The sequence below is a fragment of the Botrytis porri genome (assembly GCF_014898465.1).
Source record: "Botrytis porri strain MUCL 3234 chromosome Unknown BPOR_008, whole genome shotgun sequence".
In the NCBI taxonomy this organism is placed as follows: Eukaryota; Fungi; Ascomycota; class Leotiomycetes; order Helotiales; family Sclerotiniaceae; genus Botrytis; species Botrytis porri.
Genome location: NW_024066082.1, coordinates 2,350,928 through 2,371,123, shown reverse-complemented (window position 1 = coordinate 2,371,123; position 20,196 = coordinate 2,350,928). Strand labels below are relative to the sequence as shown.

The window sequence follows — 20,196 nt, the reverse complement described above, 5'->3', positions numbered from 1 at the left end:
CCTATGCACCCAATCCAAGAATTCGCTCCAAAATCTCATCATCAGTTGGTCCATCACCCTTGATCGTCGCGTAAGCGGGTGCCAAGATACTTTGTTCAATCTCTGTGATACGTCCATTGGATACGTATAAGATATCTCCTTCTCTATCGGTTGTAGTCATCAAGAATGCGGCGCTTCTGGCTACAACATCACACGATTGCGCCTTGTGGGAAATGGCAGCCATGATACCATCGAGATTGGGCATAACCTGGGTGGAAGTCCAGGATGGTGCGAGGGTGTTGACTCGGATAGGGAGCTTTGCGGCCTTGATGGTTCGTTGGATGGAGCGGCCGAAACCGAGGACTCCTGCTTTGGCTGCGGCTGCGGGGTTGTTAGTTTATTTGTCGATACTTGGGAAATTGGGAGGGGAAAGTATCGTACAATAATCGGGTGCTCTCAATGGTTGTAATCCAGTACTCGATCCCATGAGGACGATATTTCCTCCCTGGGCATTTTGTTTCAAATAGTGGATTGCTAAACAAGTGGTGTTGACTACGCTCTTGAAGTTTACTTCCAAGACTTCATGGACTGGTTCCTTGAGATCTCCATTCTCGTCAGTGTCGAGAGCGATATAGTTTCCTCGAGGACCGATTCCCGCATTGGCGAATACGTAGTCGATGTGAGAGAATTTTTCGACGGCCGCTTTGAAGAGAGCAGCGAGCGAAGACCAGATAGCTACATTGGTTTGGACAAAGAGGAAGGAGGAGGAGGAGACGGGAGTGGGTGGAGGGTTGATATCTGCGCTGACGACGGAGGCACCGAGGGATAAGAGGAGTTCGATGGTTGCGAGACCAATTCCTGAAGAACCGCCTAGAGTGAGGGGTTGTACGTGAGTATGAGGGGTTGTGAGGAGTGGATGTAAGGTACGCAGTGGTGAGAACTCGTCTACGTGGTAGTTATATATGATGGCTGTACGTACCTGTTACAATGACAACTTTCCCTTTGAGGCTGGATAAATCCGCATCTTTGACAATGATTTCAGACATGATGTGTATATGTATGTGTACGATGTGTGTTTATGTCTCGTTAGTAGCAAGCACAATGTGATGGATTCTGGTACAGAGGGAAAGACTATGGGAAATTCACAATTGATATCACAAGAAATGTTTAAAGACAACAGCAAGCTTAAACTAAACAACCCCTCAATAATGGACATGCCAACTTTTAGTGGGGCACTGGTCCCTTACTAGTAGTAAACGGGGCTACTCCGAGTATTTGACACTTTATGCGGAACCTCGGGCTGGCCCTCTTGAGGAGGATAAAGTGCCGTGGGCTACGAATTAGATGAATTTTAGGGTGGAACGAAATAAGATTGGACTCATGGGCGAGAAATCGTTCGCGCGAGGGAATTTGTGACTGAGATATCCGACTTGGTGAAAGAGCATGGGATTTTACAAACTTCACGCTTGTGTTAACCAACCTGAGTACTGAATGAGTCTCAAAACAAATATCGCCGATGTACTTACATATGTGAAGCTTCATCGCTTACGAAGAGTACTAATATATTTCATATTAGATTTCTAGGATTCCACGCAGTTTGTGCGTGATTTTTTCATGGATATCCCCATACTGTTTAATCTTTGGGTATTATGGATTTTGTGGAAAACCGTTGCATGTGCGGTTGGGGATGGTCGATCTTACTGTAAATGTAACTGCTGCTGCGAGTTGTACACTGTTGACATTGATCCCACTTTTGCTAAGTTTCTGACTTGGATAGGACCTCTTGTCACGATCTTGAAAGGGAAACTTTAAGAAGAGAGGCCCTGGTGAAGATGATGATCATAACCCACGCTCCCAATGAAAACACATGGAAATGATTTTCAGCGAGATTTTGAGAGCGTTTTTGCTTCTTACATGCTTTCTTAATAATAAGCGGGAAGGGGATGTGCGTGCGATTCGTTACCCCTTGAATCGAATGGTCTGATGTTGATGAGTTGAGTCTTGACTCTCGAGTCTCGACAGTCTATTGTTCACGATTCCATAATTAATTCGATAATTCCTATTGATTTATATACTACCTAGGTATCTCCTCATAAAACAGCTGTGAATTATGAAAATTCATCTCGAAGTAAAAAGAAAATGAATACAGACAAGAAGTTTATTACCGATAGTTCTACTTAATGATATATCAGCCTGCACTGGGGGTGTCGAAAAGAAAAGACTCACTAACTCTGCATTACCCTATCATAATGATGAATCACTTGAATACTAGTTTTTCTTCCACTCTAGACTTTAATACATCCGGATACCTATACCACGCTGCACGTTCACACCGTACATAAAAAGCAGGAATTACATCCCTACCCAAATACCACACACTAAAGAAGTTCAGAATCTCAGAACTTGGTCTCGGATCCACCCAAGATCGAGCCGAGCAAGGACACTTGGAAATTCTCTCTATGAACGCTCCCCAAAGAGACATAACCAGAACGTGGTCTCCATATAATTCGAGCCGGGAGAGTCTCTCATTATGTATTCTCGGACACTTTTCCACTTATCAACAAGCCCTGCACGCGCAGGGAATAATCTGCAGTATCATGAAGGGGAGGGATGTGGAATATTTGATATTCTTGTGTCCATTGTGAGATATGACATCTCTCCATATATCACGACTGGGAAGCGGAAACTCAGTAGATAACTAACGGGACTTCGTGCTGCACTTTATTTTCGTATTCGTGGAGTGATTGGATTTCCGAATATGCATGCGTAGATTTTCCACTCTGAGTATCGGATCTGTGGTTTTTGACAGCTTGGGTTTCATCTTATCTGAGATTCTTACTTACTTACCTATCTATCTATCGACCGGCTTGTGTGTGTGGTGTGATCATTAATTGATCGTGATCTTGAGATCAGCTGGTTGCCGATATATCGACGGAGTGTGACGAAGCAGAACCGCAAATATGTCGAAGATCGCAGGGGATGGCGTCGCATTATTTTGGACCTCGGTTTTGTTGCTGGCGTTGTGTTGGATTACTTTTTCGATGCGTGCGGGCGTGAGGTTGTGGAGGAAAATTTGGGGTTTAGATGATATTGTTATGGCGATTGGTTTGGTATGTTTTTATGTGTTCCCTTTTTCGACTTTTTGGAAAGGAGTGTTTGGGGAAGAGGATTTGATGCTAATATGGTAATGGATGAGTAGTTGCTATTTACTGTCACGAGTAGTCTGTGTATTGTATGCAGTTTCTATGGGAGTGGTCAGAAGGCTAAATACTTGAGTGCGCATGATGTTGCGAGGGGGACTAAGGTATTTATTATTTATTATTCTTCCTGAGGAGTAAGCTCTAGGGTTTCTACAATACTGATAATCATATAGCTCTTCTTCATTGCTGAATTTTTCTACGCTACCGGTGCTGTAGCTATCAAATGCAGCATTGCAGTAACTCTCCTCCGTATTGCTGATACTCGTCGTCGCTATGTTTATACCGTCTGGGGTATTATGATCATGACCGCTGTCTCTGCTCTTATTTTCATGATAGGCATTGCGAATATATGTCATCCGATTAACACGCTATGGGGGGAGTCGAATGGAGTGTGCAATTTGCAACTGAACAGTGATGTTAGTTTGTTCTTTTCCGCGGTGGAGATTGCAACGGATTGGGCTTTGGCGATCTTGCCAGCAGTATTGTTGAGAAATATTCAGATGAAGAGTAGAGTTAAGGTTTCGGTGGCTTGTATTTTGGGATTGGCTGCTTTGTAAGTTCATTTGATTTCTTGGGTATTTTGAAGATGACTGGAGACTAATTCATCTTCAGTGCGAGCTGTGCAACAATCGTTCGACTCCGATATCTATCGCTCTACAGCGATCCCGCCGAATTCATGTTCGGTACCGGTCGCATAGGACTCTGGTCCATCATCGAAGAAGCCATGGGAATATTCGCCGGATCTCTCCCTGCCCTTCGTCCTCTCCTATCACTTCCCTTCCTCAATCTCAGTACTACCGGAAATTCCAACAATCCCACATCAGGAAAGAATGGAAATGTACCGCGCACTCAACATGGTACAGGAAAGAGATCGGATATCAATCTGGATACTTTCGTTCAACTAGGGGATTCGGATATTGAAAAAGATGACGGGGAAAGTCAGAAACATATTTTGAAAGAGACAAAGGTTACGGTGACGAGTGCGGATAGACACTCTGCGCCGGGAGAATGGGAACAGAATCAAATTTTGGGATGGAAAGGAAATAGAAATTCACAGAGGAATATTCAATAGGGGACTACGCTATACCGATCCGTGGTGTTCGAAGCACGTCAATTCTCGGCTCGGAGTCACTCGATGAAGGGGCTTCCAAAAGGAGGGAAAATATACACCGAAAAGTATACGAGAATTTTGTACGATATATGGATATGATACCAGGGTGAGATATCGCCGTTCTACTTACGATATGGAGTATGAACACGTATCGAGAATTACCCCCGCCGGCGTCACATGTTGGGTTTTGTTTTCAAAATATCTTGCGGAATTAGATTCACACGGAACAAACAGGCTGGATACCAGGAATACGTTCGGTTGTCATGTAATTTGGTTGGGACGGGAGAATATTGATAGATTGAAATTGTGTCTTGCTTTTATATATATATAAAGGGTTAAAGTTTGATACCATTCAAAGATTATGATGATAATGAAGTTGTATCTAAGACAACAGAGCTTATTATTGTTTAATTGTGCGATGTGGTTGATCAATCAATGTCTTTGATACCTTACCGAGGTCGGTACTTGGAGCGCCCGGGTGGTTTACTCGTGGCTATGAAGCTTTCTTTCTGTTGGCGTGTGGCTCATTGGCTCTGTGGCTCATGTGGCTCGTGAGGTTTATCATTGTAACCTTACCTTCCATTACCTTGGATTCATGTGTGCGCCACAAATGATCTCACACCACATAATAGCTAGACCCTCCAGGGCTATCGTATATCCTACCTACTCAGTAGTACAGTTAGTCACTCAATTCACATATATCGCGGTCCAAGACATTAATCATAAGCAAAAGTATATCTTCAAATTCTATATTCACCAGTCTATTTATTCATCACTTTATATCAAAACAATCAACAAAATGCCTTTTCACTCACTCTTTCGCTGGCACCACGTCCAAAATCTTAAGCTCACCTGGCTCGGCTCACTGAGCAGGTGCTATCCTATCCACCGCCTATGTGCCAAGTAAAGAAATCCAAATAGGCTTGAGAGAAAGCAAACCTTGGAAGTGGATGCACACTGCACCGAACGCGAATTAATAACTTAGCACAACCAACAACTTTGGAGTAAATACATCAATGCGATAAGTCGTTTTTGCTTTTGAAGACAGTTGTTTCGACGACGATTTGATTGTGGTTCGTGGAAAGGAATCGCAATTGAGAAGGGAGAGATTGCATTTCGTTGAATTCAAAATGGTTCAATGGAGAAAACTATTCGGTTTGGATGGAAGGTGTGTGAACCCCGCGATGTATGGTAGCTTGGAGCTATTGATTATCTTGACAACGCAATTGATGCTGATGCTGATACTTTGATGAATAGCGCAGATCAACATCTCTGGCGCGATGAAGCTCGTCGTCGCAAGTCCCTTCTCTTTTACTTATATTCCCTGGAGTCGCATAACGAATTGCGCATTCACACAAATCACAACTCACAACTCACAACTCACAACTCACAAAACCCAACAACTAACAATTCTCAGTTCTTCCCTCATACCGCGAAGATGAACTCCCCAGCGCCATTCCTCCTCTCGAAGTAACTAAAACCGCGCTTCGTCTTCGTTACCTCATTGAAGAAACTGTACCCTGCGAACTCGAAGAAGCAAATATCGTATGCGCACATTCGAAAATCATAACTAGGAAGGTGATTGCAGCCGCAAAAGAGGCAGGAGGAAAAGATTATGGTGCTTGTGTAGTATATGCATTGTTGGTCTGTAAGAGATGGTTTAAGAAGCAGGCTATGTTGGAGCTTTGGGATGCGGATTTACACAATGTGAGAGCGGTGGCTTGTGAGGTTATTGCGAAACAATTGTGAGTTTTTCACTTCTGTATTTTGGATATAGAATCGGAAGCGGAAGCGGAACAGAGTCAGGAAAGAATGAAACTAACATTTGGCTAGAATCGAAACGGAAGAAGATCAGGAGTATCTTTTACAAAATGTATTGTTGAAGAGATATTCGGTATTGGTCGATGGAGAGCAAACTGCGCCGGCGAATGTTATCGAAAGAGCAGTCGATCTCCATGCTTTACGTGTTACTGGTTCTTCGGGATATCAGAAATGCGTCAATTATCTCTGGAGAGGATGGCTCGTACAAGATGAGAATGATCCTTCTCAATTCGTCGATTACAAGAAAAAGGACAATACATATTACTGGACTCATGTTGATCCAGATCGCATGCGCGCACCTGTATATCAAAATGCTACTCAGATCATCTTTTCATTGATCTATTTGGCTTTGTATACGGGTGCTATAAATACAGTCAATCCAAGTGGAGATTTGGATATTGTGGAAATTATCCTTTATATCTTCACAGCTGGTTTCATATGTGATGAGGTTAGCAAGTTTTGGAAGGTTGGAAGATATTATATTGGATTCTGGAATGTCTTCAATGTAATTCTTTATGCCCTGCTAACGACAAGTTTAATTACGAGAATTATTGCTCTTGGTCACCCACTGCAAGATGATGATGGGAAGAGAGGAAAGTTCAATGAGCTTAGTTATAACTTCTTAGGTATATTCAAATTTTGTTGAATGGTTGCAAAATACTAACATTCATAGCTTTCTCCGCACCAATGTTCTGGATGAGATTATTACTTTACCTCGACTCTATTCGCTTCTTTGGAGCTATGCTTGTCGTTATCAAAGTAATGATGAAAGAATCTCTCATATTCTTCGCTCTCCTCTTCGTCATCATCATCGGTTTCTTACAAGCATTTATTGGTATGGACATGGCCGATTCTAATGCCGACTCCGCTTCATTCATCCTCCAAGCAATGGCCAACGCTGTCATGCAATCACCAGATTTCTCCGGTTTTGATAACTTCGCTCCACCTTTCGGAATTATCCTCTACTATATCTTCACATTCCTCATCATGGTAGTTCTTCTCAATATCCTTATTGCACTTTACAACTCTGCTTATGAGGATATTACGGATAATGCCATTGATGAATATATGGCACTCTTCTCTCAAAAGACCATGCAATTTGTCAGAGCTCCAGATGAGAATGTCTTTATTGCGCCAACTAATCTTATCGAAATCTTCTTCCTCATTCTTCCGTGTGAATGGTGGATGCCAAGAAAACGATATGCTAAACTCAATGATTATGTTATGGCAATCATTTATTCGCCATTACTGTTAATAGCAGCTTGGTTTGAACAGAGAAGTGCTATCAGAGTCAAGGGAAATAGACAAAGAGGTGACGATGATGATGATACAGTAGAGGAATGGGAACAATTGAATGGGGAAGTAGATTTCGAAGGTGAGGGTTGGGAAAAGAGGGTTAAGGGTGTTGTACCAAATGTCGAGAGTGATGAGGCGACTTGTGAAGTTAGAGAGTTGAGGAAGGAAGTGGGAGAACTTAAGGAGTTACTATTGAAGTTGGTAAGAGAGAAGGAGAGTGGAAGTGATAAGGGGAAGGGCAAGAAGAAGTAGATGAAGGACTTGTAATTAAGGGGTGTGTGGTAGAAGGGATAGTTAGCTGGTGAGAATTAAGGATGGATATCGTTGTTATGAATGAGTAAAATTGCTTGAGAGAGATGATGGATCGGTTTTGGTAATGAATGGAATTAGTAGTGGGGAGTGGAAGCGGGGAGTGGAATGAAGGCTTGATTGGTCCACTATAGGGAGTGACTGAGGCTTTTCTTTCATATTCAAAGGGAGAGGATGATTTTTTGTAGAGTGGAAAAGCAGGCGGTGTATTTATTTGATGATCTTTATTGCCTATCAATGCCTTTAGCACTGTAAGATTTCGTTGTTGTTTATTTGGTTGGTTCGTTGATAGGTTGGTTGTTTGTTCACTGGCGTGTTGTATTTACATTTATATGGATTTGACTCTTGCGATAACAAGAGATTTGAGGAGAGAACTTCAATGAAGTCAGAACTAATAACGTATGCATGTGTTACTTTCTAGGTATCAAATCTTGACTTGAAAACATTCAATCGATAGATTCTCCAGATGTAATGCTAGTAAGATTCGTCAAGATATCATTTCTTCCTCCATGGAACTCCGGGTCTTTTCTAAAGGGGAAATACTGTACTCGCTTTATACAGTATGCACTATGCTTTCTATGGTGGATATCGTACTTATCTCACTAAGCTCCTATCATCGACTTTTGGGGGGGATGTTTAAATGGCGATTTGGGAGTGATGAGTTTGGTATGGTTGGTAGGTGGGTAGTTGGTATAACTTTATTCGTGTGGATTGCGGATGGGATGGTGAGCTATGGAGTCTTGGGAGAAGTTTAAATTTACTCGTAGGTATCCATGAGAATGTGGTTTGTGAAATGTGAAATGGGCGAGGTATGGTTCATTGTGCGTAAGAGGTTTTATATAGTTATCTCTTGTAGGAGAGCGAAAGATTTAATACCTGTATGCGATGTTCTCTGTAAGTCTTTAATTCTTTTATTTTGTTGGATTTTGAAGAGTTAAGATTGAATTTATTGATATTTGTTTAACGTGGTTTATCAGTGAGTGGGTCATATCAGTGAATGGGTCATTTGAAAATACATCAAAATTAGGTCTTTTTAAATATTATTATTTTAATAACTAATCATTATTTTAAAAAAAAGAAAAGAATTTTTAATAATAATAAAAAATCAACTTTTTATAAATCTATTCTTTATATAAATATTTATATTATATTCTAAAAAAAAGTGAAAATTGTTACGATTTTCGTTACAAAAAAATTATTTTTATAATAATTATTATAATAATTCAAATTTTTAATAAATGATTAAATTTTTATAATATTTATATAATTGAATTTCAATATTTTCAGATTTTTTCAAATTATATTATTAGATAAAGAAAGTGCATGGTTACGTATAGACAAATTTTATATGTAAAATGAGTGATCCATTTACTGATATGATTTACTCATTGATAAATGTTACGGGAACTGCCTCTAGGGTTATGTGGAAGTGTTTAGAGATCTCTCGAAGTGGTTTAGATTAGATTTCAAATAGGAATTCAATAAGGTTATAATTAATTGTAATTCTTATAATTATAATAATAAAATTAATAATTATTCTTAAGTACAAAGCTTTATATTGTAATGAAACCTATTTTCTTATATAAACCTTCTTGTTTAGTATAATCAGTATAACTCAGTACTAATTTGTTTATACTTTCATGGCTTAGTGTCTATCCTGCTGAGGCAGACTGAGCCAACCACGTGACTTAGTGCCCAGTCCCGTGCCTATGTTGCGTTGTTCGTAACAATAAACTATGTTATTTGAAAACTTTCATTATGATATATTTATATCTATTTCATTTTTAAAATCATCTAATTTTGTAAATTACTTTTAGTAATACCTTGATATTTTAATATATTAAGTAAGGAAGGTATTTAAGTTTTTTTAATTATATAAGGTTTATTATAAAAATAGAGAGAAATAATAACTATTAGAATTAAAGGATTCGTTAAAAAAATAGAATTTTTTGAATTTTTGAAATTTATTTGTATATATGAATATTGTCGGAACACGTGACTAGGGGCGTGATATTACATATTACGCTTTACTTTATATACATACGAAGTGTATAAGTAGGAGTAGTATATATATATATAATAGTAATTCCCTTTTTATATAAAGAGGATAGATAGAAATAAACAATCCTTTTAATTATACCTATTATATATATATACCTTATCAAGTCTATTTAACAAATATTTAGAATGTTATAAATAAAGCTTGTTTAAGAACATTTGAATTATTTGAAATTGCTATTTATAATTACACGTATATAATTGAAATATAATAAAGTACCTTGACTAATAAAGGAGGAATACTTTAAAAGGTTTAATTATATAGGACACAAAATAGTTAATTAGTTATATGATAAAGAAACTTGAAATAATTATTTAGAATATATAGGAGAATTATAATACTATAAAATCAAGGATCTGGATTTATTTATAAGGTTTTCTTTAAAAATAAGGTTTTTTATCTTTTAAACAGAATTCTATTATAATTCTTTAGTATAGTTCGTTTTAATACTCCTCGGGAGGTCTCCCCTCAGATGTTAAAATAATACCATATCATATCATATCACACCATATATCTCTTGTAGATAGGTGTGTATTGAGTTTGATTTTTGTTCTATGGGGGGACATATAAAGGGTTTGAAAGATATAATGTAATACCATGTATTAGAATTTCCGTTTTAGAAGTTGAGAGTTGAGAGTTGAGAGTTGGGACTCGGGAGGTGATCAAGTTATTATTTCTCTCGTAGGAGAGATGAGAGATGAGAATTGGAATCCTGAAGTCCTGGATTGAAGATCATGATGATGCGATACTACCAAGTAGTGTTGTGGATGGAGTCATCTCAACGGTATTGCTTGTAAATGTAATCTTATACTACAGTAGCGGTATACTCCTCGGAGTGCTCGAGTTGATCCTTTGGATGTGGATGTGGATTCTCTATTCCCATTTCCATTCGCAATTTCCATTTCCATTTCCTAGGTTATCGCATCCCAGCGGAGATTCAAATCTCTAGTTTCATTACAGGATTATCATCTTCATCATGTGCGAAATGAGTATGGGATCTTTTGCTATTTGTATATCTATCTGTACCGTATACTCTTCTGTACAGAAAAAAATAATCCTTAAGAATGAGATCTAAAGATCATGGTGAAGGAATACGGCATGGTAATTGCATTTGGGAGGAGGATACTCGGGAGAGGAAAGATATGGTGAGATGGTGATGTTGAAGGTGTTGAGGATTGTAGAGTAGATGGTGGAGGGAAGGGGAGGAGGGGCAGATATTGTGGGAATGGTTGGAATTGTAAGAATTGGAGAGGATGTGGATGTGAATATGGAGAGGACGATGGGAGATGGGAGATGAGGGAATGTATTGGTTAATGGGGATTTGTAATGTATTTCTTATAATGGGTTGTGTTTATTTTTGTAGGTAGGTGGGTATTATAAATAAAAGATGTGCTGAGATATTCCCTCTCAGGGGGTTCTTGGAGGGGGAAGGGGGCATCAATATCCTCTTCATCCTCCCTTTTTAAAGCCGAGGAGAATAGTGGTTTCAGTTCTAGGAAGGACTTTACTCATTACACAAACTACCTCAAAACATAACTTTCAATCACAAGCTCGGAAAATCACAAAGAGGGTCTCGAGTAAAATTCCAAAGCAATAATAACTCCTTTCTATATCTTTTCACATTTAAACTACACTCCTACATCATCCCATTTCCCTTCCCCTTCATTTCTCTCCCCTCCCCTAAGACCCCCAAAATCCTCCAATCCCTCTCCCTCAAACTCCACAGCACCACTGCTGCCGGTCCCGCAAACACACTTGGGGGTAGTTTGAATGCACAAATCCAATTAGATTCTATTGAATAATCCACTCTTTTTGACAACAGATTCCTGATTTCTATTTGAATATAGAAGAGTAGATTTTGTATCAATTTTTACAAATCAACAGAATATTTCATAGGCTTTCTAAAATCTTAAATTCAATCTGTATTTCAATCTACATTTTTCAATAATCTGTATAGGAAAATAGAAAATGTAGATTGAAACGATAATTAGAAAAAATGATTATTGTTTTCAATCAATTAAAAAATCCACGAATTTGTAAACTCTTGTAAACTTTTATAATCTAAAGCTGTAGTAAATATCATTGAAAGCTGTAGTAAATATCATTAAAAGCTATAGTAAATATAATTCAAAGCTTTAAGCTCTTTAAATCAAAGTTTAGATTTTAATTTTAATTTTAATTAAATAAAATGTTATCTCTACATACATATTAATTAAATTGAAATTATCCTCATAAATTTATTACTACTTATTTAATTATTTAAATAACAATAATAAATTGAAATTTCAAATTCCCTTATATAATAATATATATAAATTTTACTTTCTATGCTTCTATTTCTACAAATTTTATATTAAAAGCGATAGACAAATAAAAAAACGAAATTTCGAAATCCATCTTTTTTAAAACACAAAATCCGCTATAATAGAAAAAAGCAGAAAATTTGACGGATTCTGATCGGAATTGACATTCAAACAAGCCCTTACCCCAAACTCCTGATCCCTAACTTACCGATTTCTCTCCACCTAATGTATTCTCTCGAGTGAAATTTGATATTCAACATCATAGCCCAGAAAATCGCAGCGCTCGATCCGATGTATTGGTTGTATAGGGTGAAATTGTGGAATTGGGTGAGATTGAGATTGTTAATTCCACAGGATCTATCTGTGTTGGCGACCAAAAAGATGGAGGAACAAAAATCCGAGGGAATGTGATGGAGTGGTATTTTGGAGGGAATAGAGAGTGGAAGATCTTGTTACAGATTAGGAGGGTAAGAGGGAGAAGATGACAAGTTGCTGGTACTATGGGGGCGAAATTGTAGGTGCGGTGGAAGAGAGTGATTTGGTGGGTATGGATTGGTGGGTTGAGATGAGAATGCTTATTTTGGTTCTTCGGTGTTGGAAATATTGAAGGATTTTGGGATTGGAAGATGGATTTGGGATATACGGTTCCCAGAAGAATGTGAAGTATACAAATCCATAAAGGAAACCCCTGCCAGAAGCCTCCAAACCATTGTTTGGTGATTGTGGAGGGGAAGGGTAAAGCCATTAATATGGACGGGAGAATATATCCTATCGAGATAGATGTTGGTAGTGTTGCCCCTGCGGTGAGGTTTCGTGTACTGATCTTTCTTGCTAGATTTTTGTTTTCCGCGGCGACGGTAGAGAAAGTAGCTAGATGCATACAACAATAAACCGGCATGATAAATCCATATCCTACAATCTGCATTGCGAGACCGCAAGGAAGAAAACTGATCACTAATTAGATTGAGGGAATTGATATAGATACCAGAATTCGAAGAGGAAGAAGGTAAACCCACAAAGCTAAACTCGTTCCTCGATTTCCCTCTCTCAAACTTTCAATTATCAACACAGTAATCACAGAAACCAGTTGTCCTGAAAATTGAAACGCATATAAAGAAAGTTGGGGAGTAGAACCATCTGTGATATTTGCAAACATGACGCCAGCAAGTGAGCAATTTATCTATTGGAGGAATCCCGCAGAATCGGGTGATTATGGGGTTGGTGGAACCGGGGAGAGTATAGGGACCATAGTTGTAGAGATGGAGTAATTGTGAGATGTATCCGTTTTGGTAGATGGTGATGTACATTTTGTGGATGCCGAGGATGTGGATGAGGGAGAGGATTGTTATGGATGGCCAGTTTGTTTTGATTTGGGGGTTTGTGGATTGGGACACGTTGGGTAGAGGTGGGTAGTGCGCAGAGTGTTTAGATTTGGGAGTGTAGATTGAAGAATGGAGGGAAGGGGTTGTACTGAATCTAAGCATAGATGTAGATGTGAGTTGTGAAGTCAAGTGATGGAATAATCCAGCGAAAGGAAATGTAAATCTAGTCATGAAGAGTCACTGAAAAATAGACGATTCAGCAATCGAGTAGTGAATATACCGAATCATTCAACTTGCTGTTCATTTACAGGAAGAGCAAATATCAGTATTCTATGACTCAAAACCGATGGGTAGCTTATTGTTTAATGTGAGAGTATGTTGGAGCTGTTACTTCTTCTTTGAATGCCAGATATCATTCATCTTGAAGTAACTAGTGCGCGTTGTGAATATACTCCCAGAGAAACTCAGATGCTGAAGGGTAAGTTTAGTTTTTCCGCATATCTTGTTCAATTGCTTGTAAGCTTTGCCAGGGATTGACGGCGAGACTTCTCACGCAATTTTCGCTCTTCTTCGGTCATTCTCCTTGCGGGGGGTAACAACGCCCTTTGGACAGTGTTTAAAAGACATTCAACAGAGGGGGCTACCAGTGCAACTGATTTTCCTGTCGCAACGTACTTTTCGATCATATTTATTCGAGGTACCAAATTCTCCATAGCGTTACACAATGTAAGCGGGGAGACTAGTTCCAATGCATAGGTTTTGAGTTCTAGGCAACTTCATGAACTCGGATTCCCGGACTTTGGTTAATCTGATTTTGCAATCTACTTGGTCTCTTACTCACTTGACTCCTCACTGGATAGATTTATGTGAAGATTGGTGCCCCAGAATACCATATCAAGAGGAGGGTAAATGCAGGCTATGCAGTCTCCGCCCTCCCAGAAGACGACCAAGAATGATTGATAGTAGTAAATCACATCAAAGGAAGAATCCTAGCTAGTGAACGACTTCGTCCACATACTACTCACTATTTCTCCTGACTTGATATTAAGAATCATATTTCAATACAATCACAGCATAAGCCAACAAATCAACACGAGCACACGACCAGCAGCCGTACTTGGATTGTTATGTAACCAATATTGACCAGGCCAGGGGGCTTTAGAATCTCGGATGTCACGGGAATGTCCTTCTTGGCAGGCTGTTTTCACTCCATTGTTTGGCGGTACACCCCGTTTTCAGTCGTTGTGGTTGAGGGTTGATTACGTTTGGGTGAAAACAGTGTAAGGTGGGATTTGAAAGAAACTCACATTCTTAACAATTGGAGGCCATTTAGATGGTGAGATAGTTCCGGGAGGAGGTTAAAATGAAATATAGTATAGTAAGATGTAACATGAAAAGATATAATAAAATCAAATATAGTTAACGTAGTTTATCAGTGGGTCGGCTATATCAATGGATCAACCACTTTTACCTCGAATTGTCACTCTAAAGCTATATTATTCAATAACAACTAAATCAATTGATTAAAATTATTAAGAATTTAATAATCTAGAATCTATTATATTATTTTGACAAATTCTTGTATTATAATCTGTCTTTTCGTATTTATTACAATATCAATTAAAAGATACTTTTCCATTGTTACGATGGGTAACAGAATGCCATGTGACAAGTGTCACGTGGTGAAGTCCCCAGGAGCCAGGGCTCCAAGGAGGTCCTTGGGAGCCAGGACTCCAAGAAACTCCAACCAACATCAGAGTACGAAGATCTATATAAGGGAATGGGATTTCATTACAATGTAGAGCTTCGTGCTCAAGAACAATCATTAGTTTCATTACTATAGTTACGAGAATTGCAACCAGTTACAACCTTATTGAATTCCTACTTGAAGTCTAGTCTAAACCACCTCGAGAGATCTCTAGACACTTCCACGTGACCCTAGAGGCAGCTTCCGTAACATAAAGCTGAGTTATCTTTTAAATTAATAATTTTTTATTTGACTTAATAGCTTGAATAATTAGGATTATATATGCTTCTTTAGAATGAATTTTCATAATTAATTATAAAGAAAATGCATATTGAATATAAAATAATAATTCGAGGTAAAAGTGGTCGATCCACTGATATGGCCGACCCACTGATAAACTACGTTAGTCCATCCATCGTATAAGTTAAGTTACGTGAAATAATTCTAATAAATTCCAACACATGATAGATAAATTAAGCTTAAATTCCAGGGTTTGGTCGTGTTACGAGGCTCATAGTGACGTATTTCAAAGATTTAAGCAAGGCAAAGCTTGATAAGGCTACTCTGGGAAAATGGTGGGAACATCTAAGGTTGACTTATAGGTAGCTTGCTTATTCTTTCGGGTGCCCCGCCATCCCATTCTAAACCCCTCGTTCGTCAGTTCCATTCGATTTTCAAGAAAAAAATAAAATAAAAGGAATCGAGATAGTTTCTTCGCAATCCGAGGAGAAGTTTTCCTCGGCTGGTCGAGAATATTGAGGGTTCTGTTCTTTCTGTCCTTGACATCCGCAGACTTAGGGTTCATCAGTATACCTAAGCATTCAGCTCATACGTGCGGGCTCACGATCTCAATTCATGCGGCACAGTCCTATCAATCTATTTCACAAGTACCAAGATAGACACAGCAATCGGCAACCTTCAATATGTCAACCGTTTCTCCTGCAGATGGAGGATCGAATCCTTCGGGATTGAAGGAGAAGATGAAGAATCCATTTGCGAGCTTGAGAGAGAAGTTGCATGATACGAAACTTCATGATATGAAGGTTGGGTTGATTCAGAAGAAGTAAGTTGAAGAATGGGGGAGGGGGAGGGGGAGGGGGAGAGGGGGAAAGCTGGATGCTTGTTGCTCGTTGCTGCTGTTTATTGACCATGGAATATAGACATCAAATTGGCAAATTGGGAAATTTGGTAGGTTTCCGGTTCCCATTTGTGCTTCTTTTGATTCTTCTACTACTACTTCTGCTTCTCCTCATCTCCCATCGATCTACGAACAAATCCTAATCACCACATAGTTTAATCCAAATCATCGTCACGACGAAGAACACGAAAAGATTACGGATGAAAAAAGATCCAAAATCGCAGAATCTCATCGTTTCGAATCATTTGCGCCAGAACGACCAGGGAATAATATAAAATGGTATGTGGATGGACGCGATTACTTTTGGGCTGTATCAGTTGCGCTCGAAGCTGCAAAGGAAACCATATATATTGCGGATTGGTGGTTGTCTCCCGAATTATTTTTGCGCCGACCTCCATACTATAATCAACAATGGCGCTTGGATCAAATCCTTAAGCGCAGAGCAGAAGCTGGAGTCAAGATTTTCGTCATTGTGTATCGAGAAGTCGAGGTATGTTTTGCGATTGAAATACTCGAGATTTGGTTTATTGACTTCAATTTGATAGGCTGCTCTCACTTGTAATTCTGAACATACGAAACATGCCCTTCAAGCTTTGTGTCCCGAAGGAACTCCAGGATATGGAAATATTCAGATTATGCGACATCCTGATCATAACGTTCTCGAAAATGCGGCTGATATGACATTTTACTGGGCTCATCATGAAAAGTTTATTGTAATTGATTACAATTTGGCATTTATTGGTGGTTTAGATCTATGTTTTGGAAGATGGGATAATCATCAACATCCTCTTGCCGATGTACATCCAGAAGGAATTGCAACTGAAGTTTGGCCAGGACAAGATTTCAATAACAACCGTGTTATGGATTTTCAAGATGTCAAAGATTGGAAAGCCAATGAGTTATCGAAAGCTGAATATGGACGTATGCCTTGGCATGATGTTGCTATGGGTGTTGTCGGAGATTGCGTTTATGATATCGCGGAACATTTTGTTTTGAGATGGAATTTTGTCAAGCGAGACAAATATAAACGTGATGAGCGATTCAATTGGTTAATTCTTGAAGGTAGAGACGGTGAGAATGAAGATTTGGTTGGAGTACAAAGACCCAAACATCCAGTTGGAGATTACGTCAATCATCCGCTCACACCACTGAGTACGAAATCATTAGGACAGCAAGGAACGGTTCACGCTCAAGTCGTTCGAAGTAGTGCCGATTGGTCCAGTGGTATTCTTGTGGAACACAGCATTCAAAATGCTTATAGTGAGCTGATTCGAAACGCTCAACACTATGTTTATATCGAAAATCAATTCTTCATCACTGCTACGGGTGATCAACAAGCTCCAATTAGAAATACTATTGGAAGAGCGATTGTTGATGCTGTTGTCAGAGCTGGAAAAGAAGGTAGAAAATTCCGAGTCATCGTTTTGATTCCTTCTATTCCAGGTTTTGCTGGTGATCTTAGAGATGATGCAGCGACAGGTACGAGAGCTATTATGGATTACCAGTACAAATCTATTTGTCGAGGCGAACATTCAATATTCGAACAAATTAGAAAGGAAGGTGTTGAACCCGAACAACATATCTTCTTCTTCAATTTACGATCTTATGATCGTTTGAATGTTACCCCAGCAATCAAGAAGCAAGAGGAAGAATCTGGTGTCAAGTACCAAGATGTACAAAGAGCAGAAGCCGAGGAAATTATGGACTCTGGTATTCACGGGAAAGGAGTTCAAGAAGTTGAAAAGCATGATGAATTAAAAGATAAGTTCGAACGTGCTATACACCATGATGATTCTGGAGACGAGGCTCAAGAAAGAAAAACGGATGCCAAGAGAAAATTCGAAGCAAAGGCAGAAGCTGCCGGTGCGGATCACAAACCAAATAGTACCGATAGTGTGGCGAAGAACGCTATGCACATGCAACCAAATTTGGTTGATGAGCCATGGGAAGGTGATCTTGCGGGAGAAGCCGATAACTGGATTCAGGAAGAACTTTATATCCATGGCAAAGTTCTCATTGTTGATGATAGAACAGTCATTTGTGGAAGTTCAAATCTCAACGATCGTTCACAATTGGGTATTCATGACAGTGAACTTTCAATCGTCATGACGGATACAAGAACTGTTCAAAGTACAATGAATGGACAACCATACGAAGCAGGTTATCATGCATCTACGCTAAGAAAATATCTTTGGCGTGAACATTTGGGTTTACTGCTACCACAAGATTTGGATGCAGATGATGATCCAAATGCTCAACCACCAAACATTCCTAATGATATTCATGACGAGGGGGAAACGTATGGATTTGTTGAGGACCCATTAAGTGATGAGCTTTGGGATATGTGGGTGGGTAGAGCGACAAAGAATACTCAGATGTTTAGACAATTATTTCATGCTGATCCAGATAACTTTGGTATGCTTTTTTCTCTTTTCCTATCATTTATCCCATTGCAGCTTAGCCATTCTTAATTTTCTTTCTCTGTTGCCTCCTATTTCCCACCCCTTCTAATTTCACTCTCACTAACCATCTACAGTCAAAACTTTTGATGATTATGATAAATTCCTTCCACCAAAGGGTATTCGTTCAGGTCATATTTATGATCGTATGATTCCACCACAGGAAATCAGACAGAAGTTGGATCAGATCAAGGGACATTTGGTTTGGATGCCCTTAGAATTCTTGAAGGATGCACCTATGGCGGAAACGGGATTACAGGTAAACAGTTGGACGGAGAGTATTTATACTTAGTGAGAGGGGTTGAAAGGAGAAAGGGAAAGAAAACAGGGAGGAGGGGGTTATGATTCTTGATTTTAATTTCTTATTTTGCATGAGGTGATGATGGATGGATGGATGGATGAATGGTGTGAAAAGGGAATGATGATGGTAATAGGCGATGGAGTGGATGATAAGGAAGTTCTTTGGTGGGTTGTTGCGATTGATATCTTGTCTTGTTATCTTCTCATTGTCATCAATGACGATCGGTTTATAGGGAATCACATTACGATATGATTCATGTTAATTTTATTTATTTACATTTTTTGACTTCTGGATTTTGAGAAAGGAAACTGGGGGGTTTATGTTTGAGATTGGTGAGTACTGCTTCTACTACTTCTACTGATGTTTCCTGTTGATGTAAGTGAGATTGAGATTGAGCCAGTGAGGTGGAGGAGTTGATTGGAGTGTGATTAGAGTTGGTGATGTGGGATAGGATGGGAGGGAAAGGAAAGGGGAGGAGAGGGGAGGAGAGGAGAGGGGTTGTTGCATATCTATAGATCTCGTATCTTATCTTTGTTTGTGTGTAGAGTGTTTGGGACTAGATTAGTTGGTGTAATTTAAGAGGCTAGAGAGATCGAGAGAGGAAAGGGTTGGAAGGGGATGGTTTACAAGAAAGGATTTGTTGCATATCTATAGAAACTCGTATTTGTGTCTGTGTGTAGATTGTTTGAAGCTGACTAAGATTAGTTGGTGTAGTAAAGTTCAGAAGCTAAAGAGGGTAGTAGGAGGGGATATATTGGTTGATTATTATAATAAGTTATATCTCTATTAATATGAAAAGTGTTTGGAATCAGATGATCAGTTGATATAACAAAATTAATAGATTCGAGAGGTTGAGAGAGAAGAATTGGAGATGTGAGATCTGGGAATGAAGATGAATAAGAGGTTTTGTTGCATATCTACATCTCTCGTATCTTTGCTTAATGTATGGTGTCGAATGTGTGCGGCTGACTAAGGGCTCGTTCGGATCGATATTAGAGTTAATATATTAGCTATATTAGGTCTAATATTGTATTTACCGAATGTAATATTGAGCTTAATATATATTAGCTTAAATGAATGTATTTATTGAATGTAATATTAGATTTGATAAATATTAGGTTTCATAATATTAAAATGATAAATATATTAAC

General features: G+C 38.9%; 4 protein-coding genes across 4 annotated transcripts; 3 read left to right on the top strand and 1 right to left on the bottom strand.

Moving 5' to 3' along the window:
• Position 1: 1 nt before the first annotated feature.
• EAF01_006797 (uncharacterized protein) lies at positions 2–1,025 on the bottom strand (the record flags this gene model as incomplete). The annotated part of the gene is made up of 3 exons (XM_038915051.1): positions 2–360; positions 421–849; positions 959–1,025. 3 exons carry the CDS (start codon positions 1,023–1,025, stop codon positions 2–4), a joined length of 855 nt encoding a protein of 284 aa, XP_038770006.1.
• A 1,914-nt stretch (positions 1,026–2,939) lies between these two features.
• EAF01_006796 (uncharacterized protein) lies at positions 2,940–4,251 on the top strand (the record flags this gene model as incomplete). Its single annotated transcript, XM_038915050.1, has 4 exons — positions 2,940–3,089; positions 3,179–3,283; positions 3,353–3,732; positions 3,792–4,251. The coding sequence occupies 4 exons, from the start codon at positions 2,940–2,942 to the stop codon at positions 4,249–4,251; spliced, it is 1,095 nt and encodes a 364-aa protein (XP_038770005.1).
• Positions 4,252–5,420: 1,169 nt separating this feature from the next.
• On the top strand, positions 5,421–7,659 carry EAF01_006795 (uncharacterized protein; the record flags this gene model as incomplete). The annotated part of the gene is made up of 5 exons (XM_038915049.1): positions 5,421–5,458; positions 5,548–5,585; positions 5,708–6,035; positions 6,124–6,737; positions 6,785–7,659. The coding sequence occupies 5 exons, from the start codon at positions 5,421–5,423 to the stop codon at positions 7,657–7,659; spliced, it is 1,893 nt and encodes a 630-aa protein (XP_038770004.1).
• An 8,411-nt stretch (positions 7,660–16,070) lies between these two features.
• Positions 16,071–19,036, top strand: EAF01_006794 (uncharacterized protein; the record flags this gene model as incomplete). The annotated part of the gene is made up of 5 exons (XM_038915048.1): positions 16,071–16,210; positions 16,308–16,335; positions 16,440–16,775; positions 16,831–18,700; positions 18,822–19,036. 5 exons carry the CDS (start codon positions 16,071–16,073, stop codon positions 19,034–19,036), a joined length of 2,589 nt encoding a protein of 862 aa, XP_038770003.1.
• Between the last annotated feature and the right edge of the window lie 1,160 nt (positions 19,037–20,196).